General features: G+C 55.4%; 6 protein-coding genes across 6 annotated transcripts; 3 read left to right on the forward strand and 3 right to left on the reverse strand.

Moving 5' to 3' along the window:
• Window positions 1–1,346: 1,346 nt before the first annotated feature.
• On the forward strand, window positions 1,347–3,071 carry CHGG_10577 (uncharacterized protein; the record flags this gene model as incomplete). Its single annotated transcript, XM_001228503.1, has 4 exons — window positions 1,347–1,540; window positions 1,684–2,099; window positions 2,156–2,602; window positions 2,656–3,071. The coding sequence occupies 4 exons, from the start codon at window positions 1,347–1,349 to the stop codon at window positions 3,069–3,071; spliced, it is 1,473 nt and encodes a 490-aa protein (XP_001228504.1).
• Window positions 3,072–3,647: 576 nt separating this feature from the next.
• Window positions 3,648–4,758, reverse strand: CHGG_10578 (uncharacterized protein; the record flags this gene model as incomplete). Its single annotated transcript, XM_001228504.1, has 2 exons — window positions 3,648–3,913; window positions 4,029–4,758. The coding sequence occupies 2 exons, from the start codon at window positions 4,756–4,758 to the stop codon at window positions 3,648–3,650; spliced, it is 996 nt and encodes a 331-aa protein (XP_001228505.1).
• Window positions 4,759–5,743: 985 nt separating this feature from the next.
• Window positions 5,744–6,826, reverse strand: CHGG_10579 (uncharacterized protein; the record flags this gene model as incomplete). Its single annotated transcript, XM_001228505.1, has 1 exon — window positions 5,744–6,826. One exon carries the CDS (start codon window positions 6,824–6,826, stop codon window positions 5,744–5,746), a length of 1,083 nt encoding a protein of 360 aa, XP_001228506.1.
• An 863-nt stretch (window positions 6,827–7,689) lies between these two features.
• On the forward strand, window positions 7,690–12,794 carry CHGG_10580 (uncharacterized protein; the record flags this gene model as incomplete). The annotated part of the gene is made up of 6 exons (XM_001228506.1): window positions 7,690–8,934; window positions 9,038–9,244; window positions 9,357–9,760; window positions 9,969–10,601; window positions 10,690–11,839; window positions 11,988–12,794. The coding sequence occupies 6 exons, from the start codon at window positions 7,690–7,692 to the stop codon at window positions 12,792–12,794; spliced, it is 4,446 nt and encodes a 1,481-aa protein (XP_001228507.1).
• A 785-nt stretch (window positions 12,795–13,579) lies between these two features.
• On the reverse strand, window positions 13,580–18,205 carry CHGG_10581 (uncharacterized protein; the record flags this gene model as incomplete). The annotated part of the gene is made up of 8 exons (XM_001228507.1): window positions 13,580–15,268; window positions 15,383–15,801; window positions 16,252–16,907; window positions 17,010–17,130; window positions 17,205–17,222; window positions 17,433–17,520; window positions 17,731–17,797; window positions 18,024–18,205. The coding sequence occupies 8 exons, from the start codon at window positions 18,203–18,205 to the stop codon at window positions 13,580–13,582; spliced, it is 3,240 nt and encodes a 1,079-aa protein (XP_001228508.1).
• A 337-nt stretch (window positions 18,206–18,542) lies between these two features.
• CHGG_10582 (uncharacterized protein) lies at window positions 18,543–19,612 on the forward strand (the record flags this gene model as incomplete). Its single annotated transcript, XM_001228508.1, has 4 exons — window positions 18,543–18,697; window positions 18,853–18,906; window positions 19,133–19,251; window positions 19,389–19,612. 4 exons carry the CDS (start codon window positions 18,543–18,545, stop codon window positions 19,610–19,612), a joined length of 552 nt encoding a protein of 183 aa, XP_001228509.1.
• Window positions 19,613–20,293: the final 681 nt, after the last annotated feature.

A 20,293-nucleotide genomic window follows, 5' to 3' on the forward strand; every position in this document is an offset into this window, starting at 1 on the left:
GGGACTGGACTCGGAGGGGGTGGTCGAGTTACCCAAGGTCGCTCTGTGAATAATTAGGGGTGTAGGGTCTTCGCTTCTTGTCGATACTTGTTGCATGCTTGGGTTGCACTCAAGCCACCACCAGTAAATACACTCCAGCCTGCGTCATTTCCAAGTTCAAAAGCTGCGTTTCCAAAATCCTTCTGTTGAACACAGTCCTTCTCAAATTTATTCGCTCAAGCGTGCAAAAAGGACGTTCGCTGGTTGGATGATCTGAATGTCGCACCTGTGACTTGATTACATGCATGTAGAGTAGCACCGGAAATCCCCACGGTGCAACGGCGGGCGAGCCCGACCATACATCTTCAAAGATGACCCGGCGATCGCTCCGAATCTCAGGGTTCTTGCTTCTGTGTGTCTGTCAAGAACCACAACCTCGGTCTGCAGAGGTGGGGGAAGGAGTTGGGGAAAGGCAAGAGAGGGAATGAACGCTGATACGCTAAACATCCGAACAGCCGGTCTTGGCAGCCTCTCCTCGTGCTCCGACTCGGTGTAAAACTTTGAAGACTCTCCACTTTTCCCAGCTGCCCCACGGCCCCGGTCTTGGCTGACGCAAGCCCAGACTGCCCCACGACGGTTAGCAGCCAGTCGGCCTTTTCGCTGGGTGCTCGAAAGGGCAGTTACGCACCTGGTTACTCCTCCCTCATGGCAGGGCTCCCCCATGAAAATTCAGCATATTATTCAATGGGAAAAGTTTGGTAGCCCACCATTGGTTCCACGCCAGTTTGTTGATCTTCTCTTTATCGAGTAGAGCCGAGGAGGGCCGTTAGAAACTTGGCAGCTTGGGGGAAGCGGCGGGGAATGGCTTCTCCGTTGCGCTGCCTGCCGCCGCCCCTTCCGAGTTTAAAATGTCTGCGATGAAGACCCTGTCGATCCCATCGAGTCCCTTGTTCCGTTCTTTCGGTACCCTTCTCTCCTCAAATAAAGACTCCCTTCCTCCCCGCGCCCCTGGGATCCTATCTTCGACAACACACTCCTCACCTCCTGATTCTTTTGTCTCTACCTTGGGCAGTCCGATGCAGCCGTCTTCGACAGCCCCCGCCGCTTCCTCACGCACCTGCTCCCCCCCTCTCTGAAACCGGGAACCATATTCCCTTTCCGACCTCTCCCCGAGCTCTCCCCGACCGCTCCTACGATCATCTAGTCCCTCGACCATCATTCCCTTGACCAACGGACGACACGTTCCTGTCTCGATATCCAGAAACCTCACCCCTGAGTGTGGTCTCCCGTCCGCCCCCCAACCAGTATAGCTATCCCGCGACGTCTAGTCGCGAGAGTACGTGCGCGTGCACTGTCATCCCAGCACAATGAGTACAGACAAAAATCTCACCGAGGGTTCGCAGCCTGTTGATGACAGACATGTCGTCGGATATGTCTCGGACTCCATGTCCGAGTCCAGCAAGGAACAGGACTTGCTGGCTCACCATGGCCAGGACCCTGCCCTGAGCAAAAAGATGTCTCTAGTGAACGACGTAGGTCGAGCTTCTCCAAAACTCGGAGGGTGGGCTTTTTGCTAATTCGGGGGATTCAATAGGCTATTAACGAACTTGGCTGGACGCCCTACCATACCAAGCTGTTCTGTCTGAACGGATTCGGGTGAGTACGCCTGCGCTGGCTGGCGAGTTAACCTGGCTAACCTTTCAGATATGCGGTCGACTCCCTCGTCATGCTACTCCAGTCCGTCATTGCCGGCCAGGCCTACCGCGAATTCGGCGAGAAGGGCTATGAGACGGCCATGACCATCGCCCTCTACGCCGGCATGTTCGTCGGCTCCTTGTTCTGGGGCATCGGCGCCGATATCATCGGCCGCAAACATGCCTTCAACTTCTCGCTGATCATCTGCTGCATCGCCACCATCGTTGCCGGCGGCATGCCCAACTGGCCTTCGCTCGGGCTATTCATTTCCCTGATCGGTTTCGGAGCGGGCGGCAACCTGGTCTTGGATACCACTGTCTTCTTGGAGTTTTTGCCGGGCAACAAGCAGTGGGCTATTACCCTGATGGCTCTTTGGTGGGGTGTTGGGCAGGCCATCACCGGGTTTATTGCCTGGGGCTTCTTAGGTGCGTGTGATAGTGATGGGGGAAACCACTTCGGGCACACTAACACGTCATAATAGTCCCCGCCGAATGGAATTGCGCTTCCGTCGAGACCTGCACCCGGGGCAACAACATGGGCTGGAGATACGTCATGTTTACCAGCGGCGCCCTGGTGTTTATCATGTCGGTCCTCCGCCTTACTCTCGTCAAGCTCAAGGAGACGCCCAAGTACCTGCTCAGCATGGGCGAAGACGAAAAAGTCGTAGAGACCTTCCAGTCACTGGCCCTCAAGTACAACCGCCCGTGCGGCCTGACGGTCGAGAAGCTAGAGGCGTGCGGGAAGACGGCCAACCAATCCGAGAGCTTCTCCATCGGCGAGATGACTGGCCACCTCCGCGGTCTGTTCACCACACGCAAGACCACCCTCTCGACACTCATGATTTGGCTGTCCTGGATGATGATTGGAATCGTGTACCCCCTGTTCTATGCCTTCTTGCCGAACTACCTCGCTTCGCGCGGCGCCGGAGGTCGAGGTTACCTCCTTTGAGAAGTGGCGTAACTATGCCCTGACCAACGTGAGCGGCATCTTCGGCCCGGTCCTGGCCGCCTGGATGTGCAACATCCCCGCTCCTCGGCCGCCGGTACACCATGTTGATCGGCGCGCTCCTCACGGCTGCCTTCTTTTTCGCCTACACGGCCGTGCGCACCGCCGACCAGAACGTCGCCTTCTCGTGCACTATCGGCTTCTGCCTCAACATTTATTACGGTGTCCTCTTTGCCTACACCCCCGAGGTGCTCCCTAGCGCTCACCGCGCCACGGGCAACGGCGTTGCCGTCGCTGGTAACCGGATCATGGGAGCTCTGTCGGCCGTCATCGCGACCGAGGCCGACACGTCTACGGCGGCACCTATTTTCATCTGCGGTGCCCTGTTCGCGGGTCTGGGCGTGGTCGCAGCCATGTTCCCATTCGAGCCGTACGGCAGGCGGAGCTCATGAGCGACCCATTCATTGGCTTGCTATCACGAATTTGAGAGAAAGAGGGCGTTGTTGGTGTTTGGGGAAGTTGGATAGACGGGGTGGTGGTGCTCTTGGTATTGGGGGAGGCTGGATACAAGGCGATGGTGTTCCTGGTGTTGGGAAGTTGGATAGACAAGGTGGATGGCGATTTTTGGATTGGCCGGCGTTATAGATGGGTAGGGCTGGAGTTATCGGACCACGGCGATGTTGCTTGTTCTTTTAACCTCTGGATACACCACAGCGCCGATACCCCGAGCGAGGAGCTGTCTCCCAGGTTTGAGCGACAGCCCGATGGCCCTGGACAGCTGTTCTATTAGCTTCTGAGATACCCAGCCAATTGACGGATGCATTTATGACAAGATGTGGCCCGTTTGTGAACCTTTCTCTCGACTTTCGTTGATAAACACATGAAAAAGCCTTGCGATAGATGGTGTGGGTTGTCGGACCTTGTCTCTATGTGTTACCCAATACACTGCCCTTACCCCCACCCCCTTACTCATTCATTATCTCAGGTCCTGGTTCCCCGAGATTATCCCGTTTCGAGCCTCAAGGTGATCAAAACACGTACATCCTGGCGACGACGATGCTGCCGACGAGTCCTACCCCAAGCACGATCAAGTTCAGAAACGCCCTCTCCACCCATCGCTTGTTGGCCTGCTCCTCGCGCGCCTTCCACCCACTGCTGACCGCATTCGCGTGCGGGAATGGGATGTCGGGCACGGGCTTGCCCAGGAATTCGCACAGCGGCTCCCACCCGTCCTCGATGTACCACTCGAGCAAGCGGTCTTTGGGGACCATCCCGCGGACCATGTTGGCGTGTTCTGGGGGGGTCAGCATCTAGGATTGTAGTAAAACTCATATAATCCAACCTCGACGATTCAGGGGGGAGGGGGGTTAAAAGCAACCCAACAACGAAAAAGAAACAAATCAACTCACCCCTCTGCACCCACCGCGCATTCCCCTGAATCGCCCTCTTCAAATCCCCATCCCCCGCCCGAAACAACAATGGCCACAAAAACCGCTCATACACATGCCACGCCCAGAAACACTCCCTATCCAACCAGCTCGCAATCCAAAACCCCCAACTCTCATTCGCATGCACCAGCGTGCTATCCAAACTCCTCTCCCACCCCTCCAAATCCCTCCTCATATTCAACACCACCTTCGCCCCGGGATACGCCGCCACCATCTCCGCGGCGAACACACTCGCCGCCGCATCCGTCACCGCGACGCTATGCCCCAACAGCTCATCAAACTCCTCAGCCGTCACCGCCACCCCTCCCCCCCTCGTCCCCACCCCGCCATACCACTTCTTCCGAGCCAGCCGCACCCACCCGGGCGAGTGGCACTCGCTGTCGTACACGATGTCCCACCCGTGGTAGGTGTGGTCGTACCCCAGGTGGAGGAGCGCCTGCTGCAGCGACTCGGTGCCTGTGCGTGGGAGCCCGACGCAGAGAACTTGCATGGGGCGGGTGCGTTTGCGGGGCGGGGGTGGGGAGGGGAGGGCGTAGAGACGCTCGACGAGGGTCCAGAGGGGGTGGTGCAGGGAGAGGGAGAGGTAGCGGTTGGGGTTGAGGGTGGTGAGGAGGGTGGTGAGGGGGGAGGGCGGTGGTGCGGTGGTTGATGGCGTGGGGGAGTTGGTGGTGGTAGATTTGTTGGTGCCCATGGTTGTGGTGGTGGTTTGCTGGTTTGTGGGTGGTTGTTGGGTGTGTGGTGGTGGTGGTGTTACACTGGGGCGGGTTGGTCCGCGGTGGCGGGTTATGGCATCAGAGAATGCGGGGATGAGGTGACGGTGAGGCTCGAGGGGGTTCATGGTTTATATAGGTCATTGTGCATGTGTCTGTACAACGGCGGACCGCATCCTTCAACGTCAATATACCCACAATTTACATCCTTCGGGACCCTTATACCGTTAGATCGGCGCTACGCGTTTATCAGCAGGGACAGTTGGCCTGTAACATGCTCAGCGCTCGCTGGGTTCGTCTGAGAGCAGCACCGAGGTAGGTACCGATCAGCAGTTGCGCTGATCGTACGGGGTCCACTGGCCGACAATGTCCGGTTCCGCGCAAGCATTCATAATAACGAAACGGTGAGGGGCGGCGGCATTAATATGTGGGATAGCGAATGGTCTCATGACGGCCACGCGTCCGAAGGTTATCTAGTGGAGATATATTGCGGCTCAATAATGGTTCAGGGAGGAAGCTTAGCCGGTCATAACTTGCCCATGCTGCGGTCGCAACCAGAAGTCGATCCCGGGACTCTGCCGAACCAAATGCCATCTGGCGTCCAATTCCCCATGGGGGAAGCAATATACTCGGGAGATAGCCCGGCATTTACATTTATACTCGCACCTTCGGGATGTGGCCACCACCCAAATGCAATGATGTCCAAGTCGTATATTGTAGTGCTTTACATGGCGCAAACATAGTAATATGCTCGCAGATTGCTGTTTTCCGGATGTCGCCGTCGGGTGCTTCTTACCAGGGATTGACGTCGCCGTCAAGAGATTGAATAACCTCTCGTTTCCCGGCCATGCAAATTGGCAGCTTGAAATACACTCCGGCTGCCCGGTTGGCTCACTGACTGATAACCGCCACCAACTCCAATATCATGATGCTGCAACACCAAGCCTAACACACTTCCCCCTCCCATCACTTCCCCAACCCCTCCACATACTCCCTCACCAACACATCCCCGCTCTCATCCACCACCAGCCCCAGCCTCAACGACTCCGTGATATCAAAATCCTCCGCCCACCCCCTCAAAATCCTCTCCAACCCCTCATCCTCCACCTCCCTAATCAGCCCCAACCTCTCCTCCCCCCCATACTTGGCTAACGCATCCCTCAACTCCTGCACACTCACCGGAATCCCCGGAAACAGCACCTGCCGCACATGCCCGGGCAACACCCCGCTCCCCCAGCCCAACACGCGCACCAAATTCTCCACCACCGTCCTCGGCGACGCCAAAAACGCGCGAAACCCACGATCCCTCAACGGCACCACACACTCGACGCCCGCCATCGGCTCGCGAATAATGCCGCTCAAAAAGCTCGACGCCGCGCCCGTCGGCTTGCCCGGACGCACCGACACGGTCGGCAGCCGCGCAACGACCACGTCCAGCGCCCCGCGCCGGTGCGCCTCGTTGAGCAGCACTTCGCTGACGAGTTTGTGCGCGCCGTACGTGCTTTGCGGGGTGGGCGCCCAGTGGGGGGGCACTTTGTGGGTTGGGGCGGTTGGGGTGGGGGAGGGGAAGGGCGGGCCGAAGACGGCGAGGGAGCTGGCGTAGATGACGCGCACGGGGTTGTTGTTGTTGCTGCTGTTGTTCTTCTTGTTGTTGTCGTCGTTGCTGGGGGGGTGGTGGGTTTGCAGAGCGGTGGTCAGCGCGCGGATGGAGTCGACGTTGACGGCGAGGGAGAGGGTTGGGTTGGCTTCGCTGGTGGCGGACATGATGCCGTGGAAGAGGAAGACGGCGTGGAGGGGTTGGATGGCCGGGTGAGTTAGGAGGGTGGTGATGAAGGCGGGGGAGGTGATGTCGCCTTTGAGGGTGGTTGCGTGGTGCGGGTACGGGACGTTGGGCGGGATGATGGGGTCGGCGAGGTCGGTGAGGAGGAGGCGGTAGTGTGGGATGGAGAGGAGGCGGGCTGCGAGGAGAGGCCCGATGAGTCCGCCTGCGCCAGTGATGAGGATGTTTTTGGTGGGCAATTCATCTTGGTTGTCGATCGGGGCGGCCATCTTGAAAGGGTAGGGCTTAGAACGGTAAGAACGTAGAACCCTTGAGGTCCATACGGATGGTGAAGGTTGGGTTCGATGGAGAGTTGGAACGTTTCTGCGCAAATATGCGCGCCCAATGGTATTGGGCGATGCTGTGGATGATTTGTTGCTGATGATCAAACCCCTCCCTGGGTTGGCTCGTCTTGAGTTCTCAACCCCAACCCTGGTCTAGTTTCGCAGCTCTAGGACTGTCGACGGTTTCCGTACCTAGGTGAGAGGTAGTTAGGTGCCCGTTTCCATACTTTATTTAACTAGTTAGGTATTTATGGTACTTACGTAACTAATAGGTCTACCTAGATTAAGGCCAAAAAAGGTACTAGAAAGACGAGAACCCCGATTGGTTGGGTTCTGGGGTGCGAATGTCGAAGCGGTGCTTGTTGGCGGTTTTCAGTTTTACCTTGGAGCCTCCTTTCCTCATCGTGTACTTGCCTACCTAAGGTACCGAGGTATTCATCGCCGATAGTTGACCCTGTGACACACCCAGTAGTCTAATTGTTGGAACCAGCGGTATTTCAAGGCATTGAGCAGACCACTGAAGGCTTGGGTCAAAAGGAACGGAGTAGAGGGTGTTGATGGCTGTCAATTGCAGTGCTTGTTGTTCGTTGTTCTTGTTCAACTTGTTGAACTGGTCTAATTTTCTGGCGACCAGTAATTTGGTTGGCCCCCGGGTCACGTGACCCAGGTCCTAGGCGCAAGCCGCCATGGGCTTGTTCTGACAGTAAGGAACGAGCATTCGAAAAATAAGGGAGAGGTTCATCGGCGAGAGGCGATCGAGACCAGGAAGCTTTTGTGAAAGTCGGGCGGCACTGCCGAGGGACTGCAAGATGGCGGCGGAGGCGCAGCCCCAAATCGTGGTCGAGGTGGCCGACCAACCACCTTCGCCGAGACGACCGAGCCGCGCGTTGAAACCGAGCGCGAAAGCTCGCGAAGCCATGCAATCGCTCGAGGACGTGGCTACCACGTCGAGGAGAGCGGCGAGCGAGACCACGCGGGCGGTTACGACGCGAGGAGCACGCGCGTCTGGGATTTTATATGGAGCCAACAGCCGGATCGAGACGGGGAAGTCAGGTATACAGATGCTCCTGGAGGCGATCAACGAACAACGAGACGAAATGTACCGAATGATTACCGAGCAGCGAAACACGATTGGCGAACTACGTGAGGTGATTTGCAAGCAGCACGACGCGATTCAAGAACTACATCGCCAACTTGCAGACACCAGGACCCAGCTTTCTGAAGAACTGAGACAAGCGCGGGATCAGATTGATACCCTTCAACGCCACCCGGTAGCCATGGCTTCGTCCCAACCAAGCGCAAGAGGGTCATACGCCGAAGTCGCTCGCACCCCACCATCAAGCCAGCCAAGCGGTGTGCGCACCCTCTCCTCGCGAAACACGACGCCTTCATCCTTTACCGACACGTTGTTCTGTACGATCGATACATCTAGGGTGGAGGAGAAAGAGAAGGGAAACGTCCAGGTGGCGGACATTAGAAAGGCAATCGAGACAGAGGCCAGGGCACAGGAAAGCATGGGAGACTGGCGTTGCGCTGCGGTTGTGAAGGAGGCCCGAAACCCGGACCGAGTCAGAGTAATCTGCAGGGACGAAGGCGAGGTCCAGCTCGTCAAGGAAGCGGCAGTGAAGATCAGTGTTCCTGGAGTGCGGGTATTGAGAGACCAGTTGTACCCGGTGAGGGTAGACAATGCCAACCGAACAGCGGTCCTCGATGCGGACGGAAACATCCTGCCGGGAGCCGCAGAGGCGCTAGGGACAGAGAACGACGTCAACATTGCGAAGATTGCCTGGCTCAGCAGGAAGGATACAAGCAAGGCCTACGGCTCGATGGTTGTCTACGTGACGAAGGGCAGCGAAGCAAGGCGACTTCTAGACGGGCGTTACTTCCATCTCGCCGGAGAATCCGCTTACACGACCGTTTTCGCGCCCCGGGAAGGCCCAATCCAGTGCTACAGATGCCAGGAGATCGGCCATAAGGCCTTCGCCTGCAAAAAGCCGCAAAGATGCGGAAGGTGTGCGGAACAGGGTCACCACCACAAGACGTGTCAGTCCGTGGTCCTGAAGTGCGTGCTATGCAGAGGACCACACGAGTCATTTAGCAAGAACTGTCGGGTACGCTGGTTGAACAATGGGGCCCAAGACGCTTAAGATCCTTCAGTTCAACGTCCGCAAACGGAGAGAAGTGCAGCAGAGTCTGCTAAGCGACGAGGGACTCAAGGACTTCGCAGTGCTGGCCATCTCCGAACCATATGCCAGGCTGATCGAAGGCTCGGTGACGACGGTCCCAATGAGTCATCACAACTGGACGAAGCTGATACCAACGACAAGACGAGAAGCCACGTGGCCAATTCGGAGCATGCTATGGGTACGAAGCGATATAGAGGTCGAGCAGATTCCAGTGCCGTCGGCAGACCTCACCGTCAGCACGCATTCGGCTCCCAGATCGGGCAGTGCTGATGGTGTCAGTGTATGTGGAGGGTGGTAGTGACGAAGCACTGGAAGATGCAATGAGGGAAATTGACCGACTGATTAGGAGGTTTCGAAACGGAACAGGGACGAGAACGGATATCATCCTGGCGGGCGATTTCAACCGCCACGACCAGCTTTGGGGAGGGGACGATGTCTCACCACGGAGACAAGGCGAGGGAGACCGCATCATCAACCTCATGGACGAACACTCCCTCTGCAGCCTCCTCCCAAGAGGCACGAAGACGTGGCAGTCAGGCGACATTGAGAGCACAATCGACCTGGTACTGGCCTCTGCAGAACTAGCAGACCAACTACTCAGATGCACGATTCACCCCTGCGACCATGGCTCAGACCACAGAGCAATCGAGACAGCTTTTGACACCACGGTGGAGGACCGTCCCAGTGAGACGAGGTTCCTCTTCAAGAACGCGCCCTGGGCGGAAATTAGGACTAGGGTGGCAGCAAACCTCGAACGCATCCCCTGGGACGGCAATGTCCAGCAGCAGACGGACAGGCTCATGGCAGCGGTAACCGAGGCGGTCTACGGCCTGACACCTAAAGCCAAGCCCTCACCATACGCCAAGCGGTGGTGGACAACAGACCTGACACGGCTTCGCCAGACATACACGTTTTGGAGAAACCAGGCGAGATCTCGACGTAGGATTGGGCAAACAGCACCAGAGCTCGAACAACGAGCCAGGATGGCGAGCCAAAGAGTACCACGACGCCATCCGCAGACAGAAGAGTTCGCATTGGCACGACTTCCTGGCCGATGACGCTAACATCTGGCAAGCAACGAAGTATCTGCAAACCGGCAGCGGCACGATGGGCGATAAGATACCCCCGCTCGTCCGACCCGATGGCTCCATCACGGAGGGTAAAGCAGAACAAGCGCAGGAGTTACTCACCGCCTTCTTCCCACCTTTGCCAGCGAGAATCGAAGACGAGGGCCAACGACCTCAACGGGCGCCGGTACACATGCCAGACCTAACAATGGAGGAGATAGAACAAAAGGTCCTGTCCGCTAAGCCATGGAAGGCGCCCGGGGAAGACGGTCTACCGGCAATGGTATGGAGACAGCTCTGGCCAGTGGTCAAAGACAGGGTGCTCCATTTATTCCGGACGTCGCTTCGAGACGGCGACATCCCCAGCCAGTGGAGGAATGCCAAGATCATCCCATTGAAGAAGCCAGGGAAGAGCGAATACACTCTAGCCAAGTCCTGGAGACCCCATCTCGCTGCTCTCCACGCTGGGTAAGATACTGGAGGCAGTCATTGCGGAGCGTTTATCCCATGCTGTGGAAACCTGCGGCCTTCTACCCGCCAACCACTTCGGAGCCAGGAAGAGACGCTCGACCGAACAGGCTCTCCTTCTGCTTCAGGAACACATCTACAAAGCATGGAGAGCTAGGAAGGTGCTCAGTTTGATCAGCTTCGATGTCAAGGGCGCATACAATGGGGTCTTCAAAGACAGGCTTCTCCAGAGGCTCAAGGCAAGAGGGATACCTGAACCCCTGGTCAAGTGGATCGACGCCTTCTGCTCCAAGCGCACAGCGACCATTGCCGTAAACGGGTTCACATCTGGACGGCAAGAGCTGCCCCAAGCGGGTCTTCCGCAAGGATCGCCGCTGTCTCCAGTGTTGTTCCTCTTCTTCAACGCCGACCTAGTGCAGCACAAGATCGACGCGAACGGAGGCGCAATTGCCTTCGTGGACGACTACACTGCCTGGGTAACGGGCCCGTCAGCGGAGTCGAACCGCACTGGAATCCAAGCTATCATCGACAAAGCCCTTGACTGGGAGAAACGGAGCGGTGCGCAGTTTGAAGGCGAAAAGACAGCCATCATACACTTCACGAGGAACATGGAGCGATTTTCAGAACAACCGTTCTCGGTCAAAGGCGAAGTGGTCAAACCGAAGGAAAGTGCGAAAATCCTAGGTGTCGTGATGGATCGCGAACTCCGCTACAAGCAGCACATTGCTAGGACGGCAGCTAAGGGCCTCGCAGCCGCTCTGGCCCTGAAGAGGCTGAAGATGCTTTCCCCGCGGACAGCGAGACAGCTATTTGTTGCGACAGTAGCCCCGGTCATGGACTACGCTGCCAATGTCTGGATGCATGCGTGCGGGGAAAAAGCACTGAGCTGGCTGAACAGGGCGCAGAAGATCGGGGCCCTGGCCATCACGGGAGCCTTTCGAACCGCGGCAACAGCCGTGGTGGAAGCTGAAGCGAGCATCTACCCCGTACGAGAACGACACGCCCAGGCGGCAGCCAGTCTGTGGATCAACATCCACACGCTGCCCGGAACGCATCCCCTTGCCATGAAGAAAGTCCGGACCACCGTACGATTCGTATCTCCGCTGCAGAAAATTGCCCGCGTGGCTGAAGGAGTACGAGTTGACCGGATGGAGACAATCCAGGAATACGCCGTCCCGCCCTGGGTACCTCGCCTACGACCGACGCTCGAAGCCGATCGAGGGAAGGCGGCCGAGATGGTCAACAAAATTTCGGGAATCGTGATCGCAACCAGCTCATCCGTAAAGAAGGGCATTGTTGGCATGGGCGGCCTTGCACGGGATACTCTCTTCAACAGAACTAGCGAGACTGTGACAAACTATGCTGTTGTTCTTGGGACAAGAGCAGAACCCATATACAGCAGAGCTAGCAGCCATCGCAATGGCCCTGGAGAAGTTACCGGCTAGCATCTGCCACAGGCACATCACCGTGATCACTAGGAACCAGTCAGCGCTGGCAGCAGTTGGACAGCCGCGGCAGCAATCCGGCCAAAGCATCATACGGCAAATCTACGACTTGGCCAGGCTGCACCGACAAAGAGGGAACTCGGTCAACTTTCTGTGGATACCAGCGGAGATTGACTTCGCGCTGGGGTCAGATGCCAAGGCAGCAGCCCAGAGAGCGTCGAAGCAAGGACGCACACCCGACTCCCAAATACCCCAGGCCAAGTCTACCGCGATGAGGCTGGCAATGGAAAGACAACGGGCGACAAGAGTTCTACCTGTAAGCGTGGGCAAGTTCTCAAAGGCCATGGACGCAGCACTACCAGGCAAGCACACGCGCCATCTCTATGACAAGCTGAAGCGAAGGGAGGCCTGCGTATTGGCGCAGCTCCGAACCGGAATGGCGAGACTGAACGGTTTTTTGAGCAGGATTGGGGCGGTCGAGTCAGACCTTTGTGCCTGTGGACAAGCGAGGGAATCAGTGGAACACTTTCTTTTCCGATGCTTGAGATGGACAGCTCTGAGGGAAGACATGCTGCAATGCACAGTGGCAAGACGAGGAAGCCTCTCGTTCTATCTGGGAGGGAAAGCGCCATCAGATACAAGGCATTGGTCACCAGATATGAAGGCAGTCCGGGCGACGATCAAATACGCAATGGCAACAGGAAGGCTGGAGCTGAATGAGGAGGAGAGTCTAGACCAGTCACAGTAGAAGAAGCCGACACTCAACACCACGAGCCTCAACCACGAGCCTTAACCAGCAGGTCCCGTTTTAACTGCTGAAGATAGGACGCTGAACACTTGGAGAAAGTAGCCTCCAAGTTGATCTGCTAACAACAACCAAGGCAAGAGGTAAATGGTGCAGCGAGAAAGAGGGAAGAAGTAGGGGGCTTGTACGAGTTAAAGGCAAACCGATTTGATCCGGATGTAATAAGCGTGCTAAGGCCCTATAGGCCCAGTGCCTCCGGGCGAAATAAATTCCATCCATCCATCCTTCTGACAGTAATCCCCATCCCCACTTGTCGTTTGTCGTTTAATAATACCTATCGGCGGCTTCCCGCTTGTTTTGTTTCTTCCTTTTCATTTCCACTTTGAAACAGACGAGAGCTTAAACTTAAAGAAACCACCCTCAACAATGCGCAACGCTGCGCATGCCAAAACAATCAAAGCGGCCTTATCCAATCTCTTGCAGACAGTGATAAATTCCAGATCGGATACTGTCACGGCACCAAGCCTGACCTGCTTGGGTCACGTGGGCAGCACGTGCCCACGCGACCTGGACCCACACTAGCAGCAGGATCTCCTCTCCGTTAGCGTCCCCTTGCGAGAGCTTCCTCTCTCCTCATCGCACAACTCAGTCATTAGCCAGAACCTGACCCTGTCCCGCGACTCCCCTGACCTCGCCCCGTGACAACAGGGTAGGGAACGTGTCATAGTTGTATGTACATGACGCTTCACTCTCAACGCCGCTACATTTTTCTTTTCTTGTTCTTCACATCACTTTTGGCCATGCTGACAGACCCAACCAAACGCCTTCCGACTTGCAGTACAAAGATCCCAGTTCCTCATGTGGATCTGGGTCATCCTTTTTCTTTTCCTCGCACAGCTGGCTTTCGGCTGCAAAACCTCAGACCGCCATTCTAGGCATTCGGCATCCAACTCCAAGTTATATTCACCCTCGAGAACCTCCGCATCTTTGGTCAACCCCTCCGCAATCACAGTCATCCAAAGACCTAGAGCCGCCTCCTTCGTATCGTAATGATTCTTCCCATACGCTTGCAATGCCCTCTTCAAAACATCCTCGTTTATACTCCTTGCCTGACTCAGATCTCCCACCATCCTCCAGCATCGCGCGATCCTTCTTTCCGAGTACATCGTCGCAGGGTGTACGGGCCCATACAGATGCCTTTTGGTCTCCAGTGCCTTTTCATAATACCCGCGAGCCTTGTTATAGGACTTGAACGCCATGAGATAGAAACCAACGTTTTCCATCGCCTCTAGGGTATGTGGCGATTGGAGCCCCAGGGCCTCTCTCTGTATCCGGAAGACTTCTTCCCCAAGCTTCAGGGCTTTCTCCACATTTCCCACGCGCCACTCCGTCAGCGCGAGGATCTCCTTTGCTAACGCTGCTTCGGGGCTGTTGTCTCCTTGTAGTCGGGCGACGGCTGTAACACTTTGCTCTGCTAGTTGCAACGATCGAGCGAGCATCCCCGTTGGATCGGGACAGAGCTTTGGCTTTTTGGACATGCTTCGATACGTCGAGGCAAGTTCTGCCAGCTGCAAGGCTCCGTCAAGGTCTTCCATTCCGGGAATGAGGCCCTTGATTGCTTCTTCCTGGAGTTTGGCGGCTTCAAGCAAGTCTCGCTTTGACCTCAGTGTGTGGGCGAGTTGTCGAAGGGCTACTCTGCGATCAGGGCTGTCCGGTGGACTAGAATCTACCATTGTCCGGAGGATTTTCTCGGAGAAGGCGTATTGACCGTCGGCACAGAAAAAGTTTGCGATTCTCAGTCCACCTGCTGCCGTCTCCCGGGACCCCAGCGGTTGAGATGGGTCTGCGAACTCTTGGTTATAATTGTTGAAGCATGCCTCAACATGCGGTCTGAGGTGAACGTGTCGGCCCGCAGGACCGCGTGATTCCACGAGTAATGGCCACCCCGGACCGTAGTGACTGAGCGATTCATGAATAACGTCGATGACCAGTTTCGAGAAGGCTCGACAATCTTCTGCGGGGTTCCGAATCTGTGCCCAGTCCCGTACAACTGGATGTAGTTGCCAAACCATGCCGTCAGTATCTAAGTGGAAGGTTTGTAGGAGATACAAGCCTCCCATCTCGGCTATAGCCTCGCGAAAAGCATCGGTGTCGAGGCCGCGCCCTGAGCCTTTTTGAACAAATGGAGTCATCCAATCAGGGAGCGTACGCTCGGTGGGTGAGCTGAGAAAGGCTTTGAACAGACTCTCAGGAATGCTGGCCCCACCAAGGAACGCGCTCGTGATGAGGAGCTGTGTCTTGGAGTGTATCATCGATGCGTCACCGGACAGCCCCTTCAAAGAGAGCTCCCATGTCGTTGCGATGCTCAGCTCCGTGCTCTCCACATGACCGCTGCCATCATGGTCATCACCCCGGGCTTCATTTGAAATTTTGGCATCCCGCCGGTATCGCCATACGGAGGGTATGGAGGACATGATCTGTTTTTGTTGGCGTTGGTAGTGTGATAGGAAGCACCTAAAAGTCATGTGCCGGCCCGAAATGTATGCCCCAGCTTGGGCGATAGCAAGTGGGAGATAACCAAGCCTCCGTACGACACGTCTAGCCTGCTCATCATGATCCTGCTCCAAATGAGGATGGGAGACTATCGTACGGAGAAGGTCCAAAGCCTCGTCTTCCTGCATGCTGCCAATCTCGACCGGCAACCCCATCGGTCTCGCTGATGCTGTACGACTGGTGATGATAACCAGCCCGCGACCGCAGCTGGGGAGAAATCGTTCAATGCCATCACATGCGCGGGGATCGTCGACGTTGTCAAACACAACCAACCAGGGCATATCAGACCTTGCAATCTCCTCAAGCACTGAACAGACTGCCAGGTCTGGCTCTAGATTGTCATTCTTCCCAATTTCCGGCAGCATGTGCCTCACAGCCTGCAAGAAGCTTTGCTTGATGGTTGCAGTTGAAGAGCCGTCTATCCACATCACTCCCCCAAAGGCTGGTGACAACTGGGCTAGACGACAGTAATGCAAAGCAAGCTGCGACTTCCCAGTTCCTCCCGTTCCTAGGAGCACCAGGGTCACTGACTCGGAGCTTAACTCAACCCGATGGAAGTATCGATTGATGGTCTTCATCTCGCTTCGATGGATGAAATATTCTTTATCTCCGGAATAACAAGGGAAAAGGGCAGGCTTTCCCGCAGTGGGCTTTGTCGCAGTGGGCTTTGTCGCAGTGGGCTTTGGAGTGGCAGACTCTTGAATGCTTCCACTGAGTTTGCTGAGCGGTAATTCGACTCTCGGGATGCCAGCTAGAGCGTCCACAATTTCATCAACTGCTTTGCGGGCAGCAGCACCACGCAAATACGCCTTCGTGTGCGATTCCACATCGCTTAGTCGCGCCCACGCATCCAATGGGATGTCTCCCACCTCAGGGCCGGCATTGAGACGGTGGTATAATGGCGTACAATGCGCAAACTGGGCCTCCATTCTCCCCGCCTCCTCTTCCCCATCCGTCACCAGACGTCCCACGACCTTCATCAGTGCCACCGGAACAACCCGCTCGTACCCTATCGGTCTGGGGAGGGCGGAGGCACGATGCAGGCCAGTTCCGATGCTCAAGATACAGCCAACCAAGCGGTCAACCCCAAACTCAGTGACGGCCTCAGAAATGACGCAACGGATGGGGTTGTTGCACCCCAGCGCGCCATCAACGTACGCCTTGGTCCCGGTCGGCTCGCCGATGACGATTTGCTTGAACAGTGGCGGTGCTGCTGTTGTTGCTCTCGCTGCCTGCCAGATAGCGCAGTTGTGACTTGCGTCCTTTTTCGGCGCCCAACTCCGGAATAATGTTGGAACTTTGTTGACGCACTTGGTGTCTACCGCACATACAAAGGTTTTGCACCTAGTTCTTAGACCATTGCCAGCGTCCATTTTCTCGTTGGCGTTTCCAAGTGTTTGTTCAACGACACGCTTTATGGAGTCTTCTAGTGCTGACGCTTTGAACCTCCCGTCCTTCCAGAATGGCTTCCGTGCGGTGAAGATGGTTTCGGCGAGGCTGGTGTAGTGGGCGATTGCTTCCGGGACCGTGAGGCGTAGCCGCCCAAGAAGCAGAGCTACCAGGCTTTGATGATGTATCATCATGTCAGTGGATAAGGTAGGTACATAGTCACGGTGTGGAGCTACCAGAGGGGCAAGGGACACTGAAATTGACGACAGAACTTACCCACCTGTACTGGTCCCCCCAATCATGTGGAACACGTCCGCTGGCAGGAGGTCCTCCTTGGAGTCGAAACGCGACTTGAGTCTACTCATAATCTCGTTTAGGATCAAGAGCTCCGACAGTCCTGTTGGATTAACCATAGGCACCGATCAGCACGCAGCGAGCCTACAGGTAGTGGATTATGGTCTGACTACTAACCTCGAATGCCGCCTCCATCTACGTAAAATAACACCAGTATGGTTAGTCGTGAGAAAACACCGGTCTAATTCGAATGTGATACTTTACCCAGAGAAAGTAAACATAACGGTCCTGTTTCTAAAGTCGTTTGACGACCCATCTGGATCAAATTGAACGAGCGGCTGCAGATTGCAGAGTTATGACGCCCGAGTAATTACCCGCACGATGAATACAGGGGACAGAATCAACTTCCTAGGGACTTCAGCAGACGTATAGCGGCGCTCAACGGTGACTTTTCGTGGGACGCGTCACTGACCAGCGTTACGACTTTGAGGATCTACGGGTACAAGTATCTGACGGTGCCATGCTGTTTCGTATACCACAGTAAGTGTGAAACGAAGCTGCTGTGTTAACCAGAACGCCCTTGATGCCTGATTATGCACGATTATGCACTCAGAGCTGTGGCATCCAATCGCTCCTCCGAGAACTCTGGAGGCTTCGCCTAGTAAATGAAACGAAGCGGCCCTTCTTCGCTTCCCCAACATACATTGTACATCTGAGACTCATCATTGAAGCGAAACTTAATTGAACGGCATATAACAGGCGAAATGCTACTAGAACATTCCACCTTATCTAGCTGGACGACTGATGATACTGCACCCGTTTTTGCTCCGTAGTTGCAGCCCATCATGCAGGACGCCACTCCGCTGGCAGTTACCTCGACTCGACGCCGAGGCATTTTTGCTGCTTGCTGCCCGTTTTCGCTCTGCACGTTGCAGCCTTGCAGGGCACCACTGCAGCCACATGTCTCCGCTGGTGGCGAGTGTAATCTGTAGTTACGGTAGGCTAAAATGTGAAAGTGGTGCCACCCGCGCGCGCGCCAAGGCGGGCCAGGCCTTTGCACCGCCGAGGCATTTTTGCTTTGCCACGCGCTCGGTACCACGTTGCAGGACGCCACCATACGTGTATCCACTAGTATGTGCATACATGTACCATACATATGTAGGTAGACGCCAAGGCATTCTTGCTCAGATCCAACGGGATTATGTGCCCACCTTAGGTAGCTAGGTACCTACCTAGTCATGCTGCGCCAGTTTTGGCTGCGCTGCAAGCTGCACGCACTCTTTGTGGCATGTTGACCGGCTTTTGTCCGCCCCAAGGCATTTTCTCTCGAATACACCTATTCCGGGGTTTTTAATGTTAGCGTGTGAATTGACCCGCTTTTCTCAATATTTTGGCCAGCCACTGACGAAATTCCCCACTCAGGTCACTTTTCTAGCAGTTTCTATGGCAAAATACTTCCGGATAAAATGCCCCGCATTGCCACTGCACAGGCACTGCAAAGGCACTGGCACTGTCATGGATATCCGGGCATTGGTCAACAACAACAAGAGCATCCACACATCGCCCTGTGCTCAGCGGTTCTACCAGCTGCTGTTGAGAGGGCTTGGGAGGCTGTGCCTGTTGATTATCTTCGACGGTTGGCCCACGGGATGCCTGGTCGCTTACGACAGGTAATTGAAAATGGTGGGGGGAGGATTGGGTACTGATACTTGTAACTATACTGCAAATATATGGATCTTGGCTGTACTGTGATTTCTTGGCTGTTTGCCTGATTCTGGCTTAGTGTGGCCAAAGTCACACGCTAACATTAAAAACCCCGGAATAGGTGTACGAATACCAGTCGTGTTGCACTGCAGGGAGCTCCTGATAGTGGGAAAACGTGAGGTAAAAGTGCCATAATTATGAACAAGTGCCATAATTATGAACAAAGGAGAGTAGCTCTCAGGAGCGGACTAAATACAAAAGAAAACCCCTTTTCCTGCATGCCAACCTTTCAGGGTGAATGCCAAGCTCTTAAGAGCTTACCGAGAGATGCCTATCCTGCGACAAGTCGTCCTGTTGTTGGATCAGGCAGGGACTGAATGATCATCGCGGATGCCTTGCAGCCTTCATGTTGGCAGACTGCCCGACTCAGACCGACCTCAGAGCCTTGCCTCACATTTGACTCATGTCCAGGAAACAGACAATGCCAGGGGCGAAGAGCAATGGAAAGCGTGTATAAAGCGTACGCTGTCTCTCGCCCTCGACCTCCAATGTCCCTTTACAACTTCAGGTTCCACCACACTTGAGACAACTCACTCCACTTAAAATTTCATCTTATCTGTTTTGTGTCGCCAACAGCGGGCAACCAACAACCACTAGTTATTGGCATCTGCCTGAGACAACCACCAGGACACCAACGCACCAGTCCCGACGGGGACTCGCTCTATTCTATGTTTTCGCCACCCCCAACTGCCCCGCGGAGGCTCGGAGGACGTTCGGATATTCCAACTTCCGCGACGTTCAACAAACAAATCGCGGCGATCCAGAAAGACGCTACCAACAAGGCTGCATCCGAGAAGACCCAGAGCAGCGGTCAGAAGTAGGACCAGACCCCGCAGGACTAGACCCCGGAGGACGAGACCCCGATTGGTTGATGGGCTATCGTCTTGGATAGCATCAGAGCTCATTTCTAAGATGAAGCGTGGTGTCGGAATGGACAGGCACGGGACGGCCCTCCACTGTATGTGTTAGAGTCAAGGAGACTGCTCGGTTTTAAGGCTTATCGCATGTCGGGCTAGGCAGTATCGGGCTGATATGGACATTCATTTGAGCGGACGGGACGCTATCGTGACCCTTCAACATTCAGGATAGTCAATTCACCAAACCCTTAGTAAAACCCCAACCCAGCCTCCATTCGTCGAAACAGAATACTTCCTTGTCCACTGTGATAAATGTTAATACCATCATCTTCCACCTTACGGTAGCTTATCTGATCACAGGTGCACTGAACAGGGCAAGTTTGCTGAATGCTTATCCGAGTACTTTGAACTGAGGCCACTGCGTCTAATCTGATCTACTTACCTAGGTACCTTAGGTACGAATCAAGATCGCCCCTGAGTTGGTAGTTCACTCCCTGGCCCGCCAACCATGCCAATCAAGCGCCCAAATTACGAAAGTGGGACACTTTAACGCAACTGCTCATGGCTACTGCATTTCCTTTAGCGGTCCAACACAGGCCGAGTATTGTGAATGGACAATTTAACCCCTACATGCTTAAATTGGAC

The sequence above is a fragment of the Chaetomium globosum genome, genomic scaffold (assembly GCF_000143365.1).
Source record: "Chaetomium globosum CBS 148.51 scaffold_7 genomic scaffold, whole genome shotgun sequence".
In the NCBI taxonomy this organism is placed as follows: Eukaryota; Fungi; Ascomycota; class Sordariomycetes; order Sordariales; family Chaetomiaceae; genus Chaetomium; species Chaetomium globosum.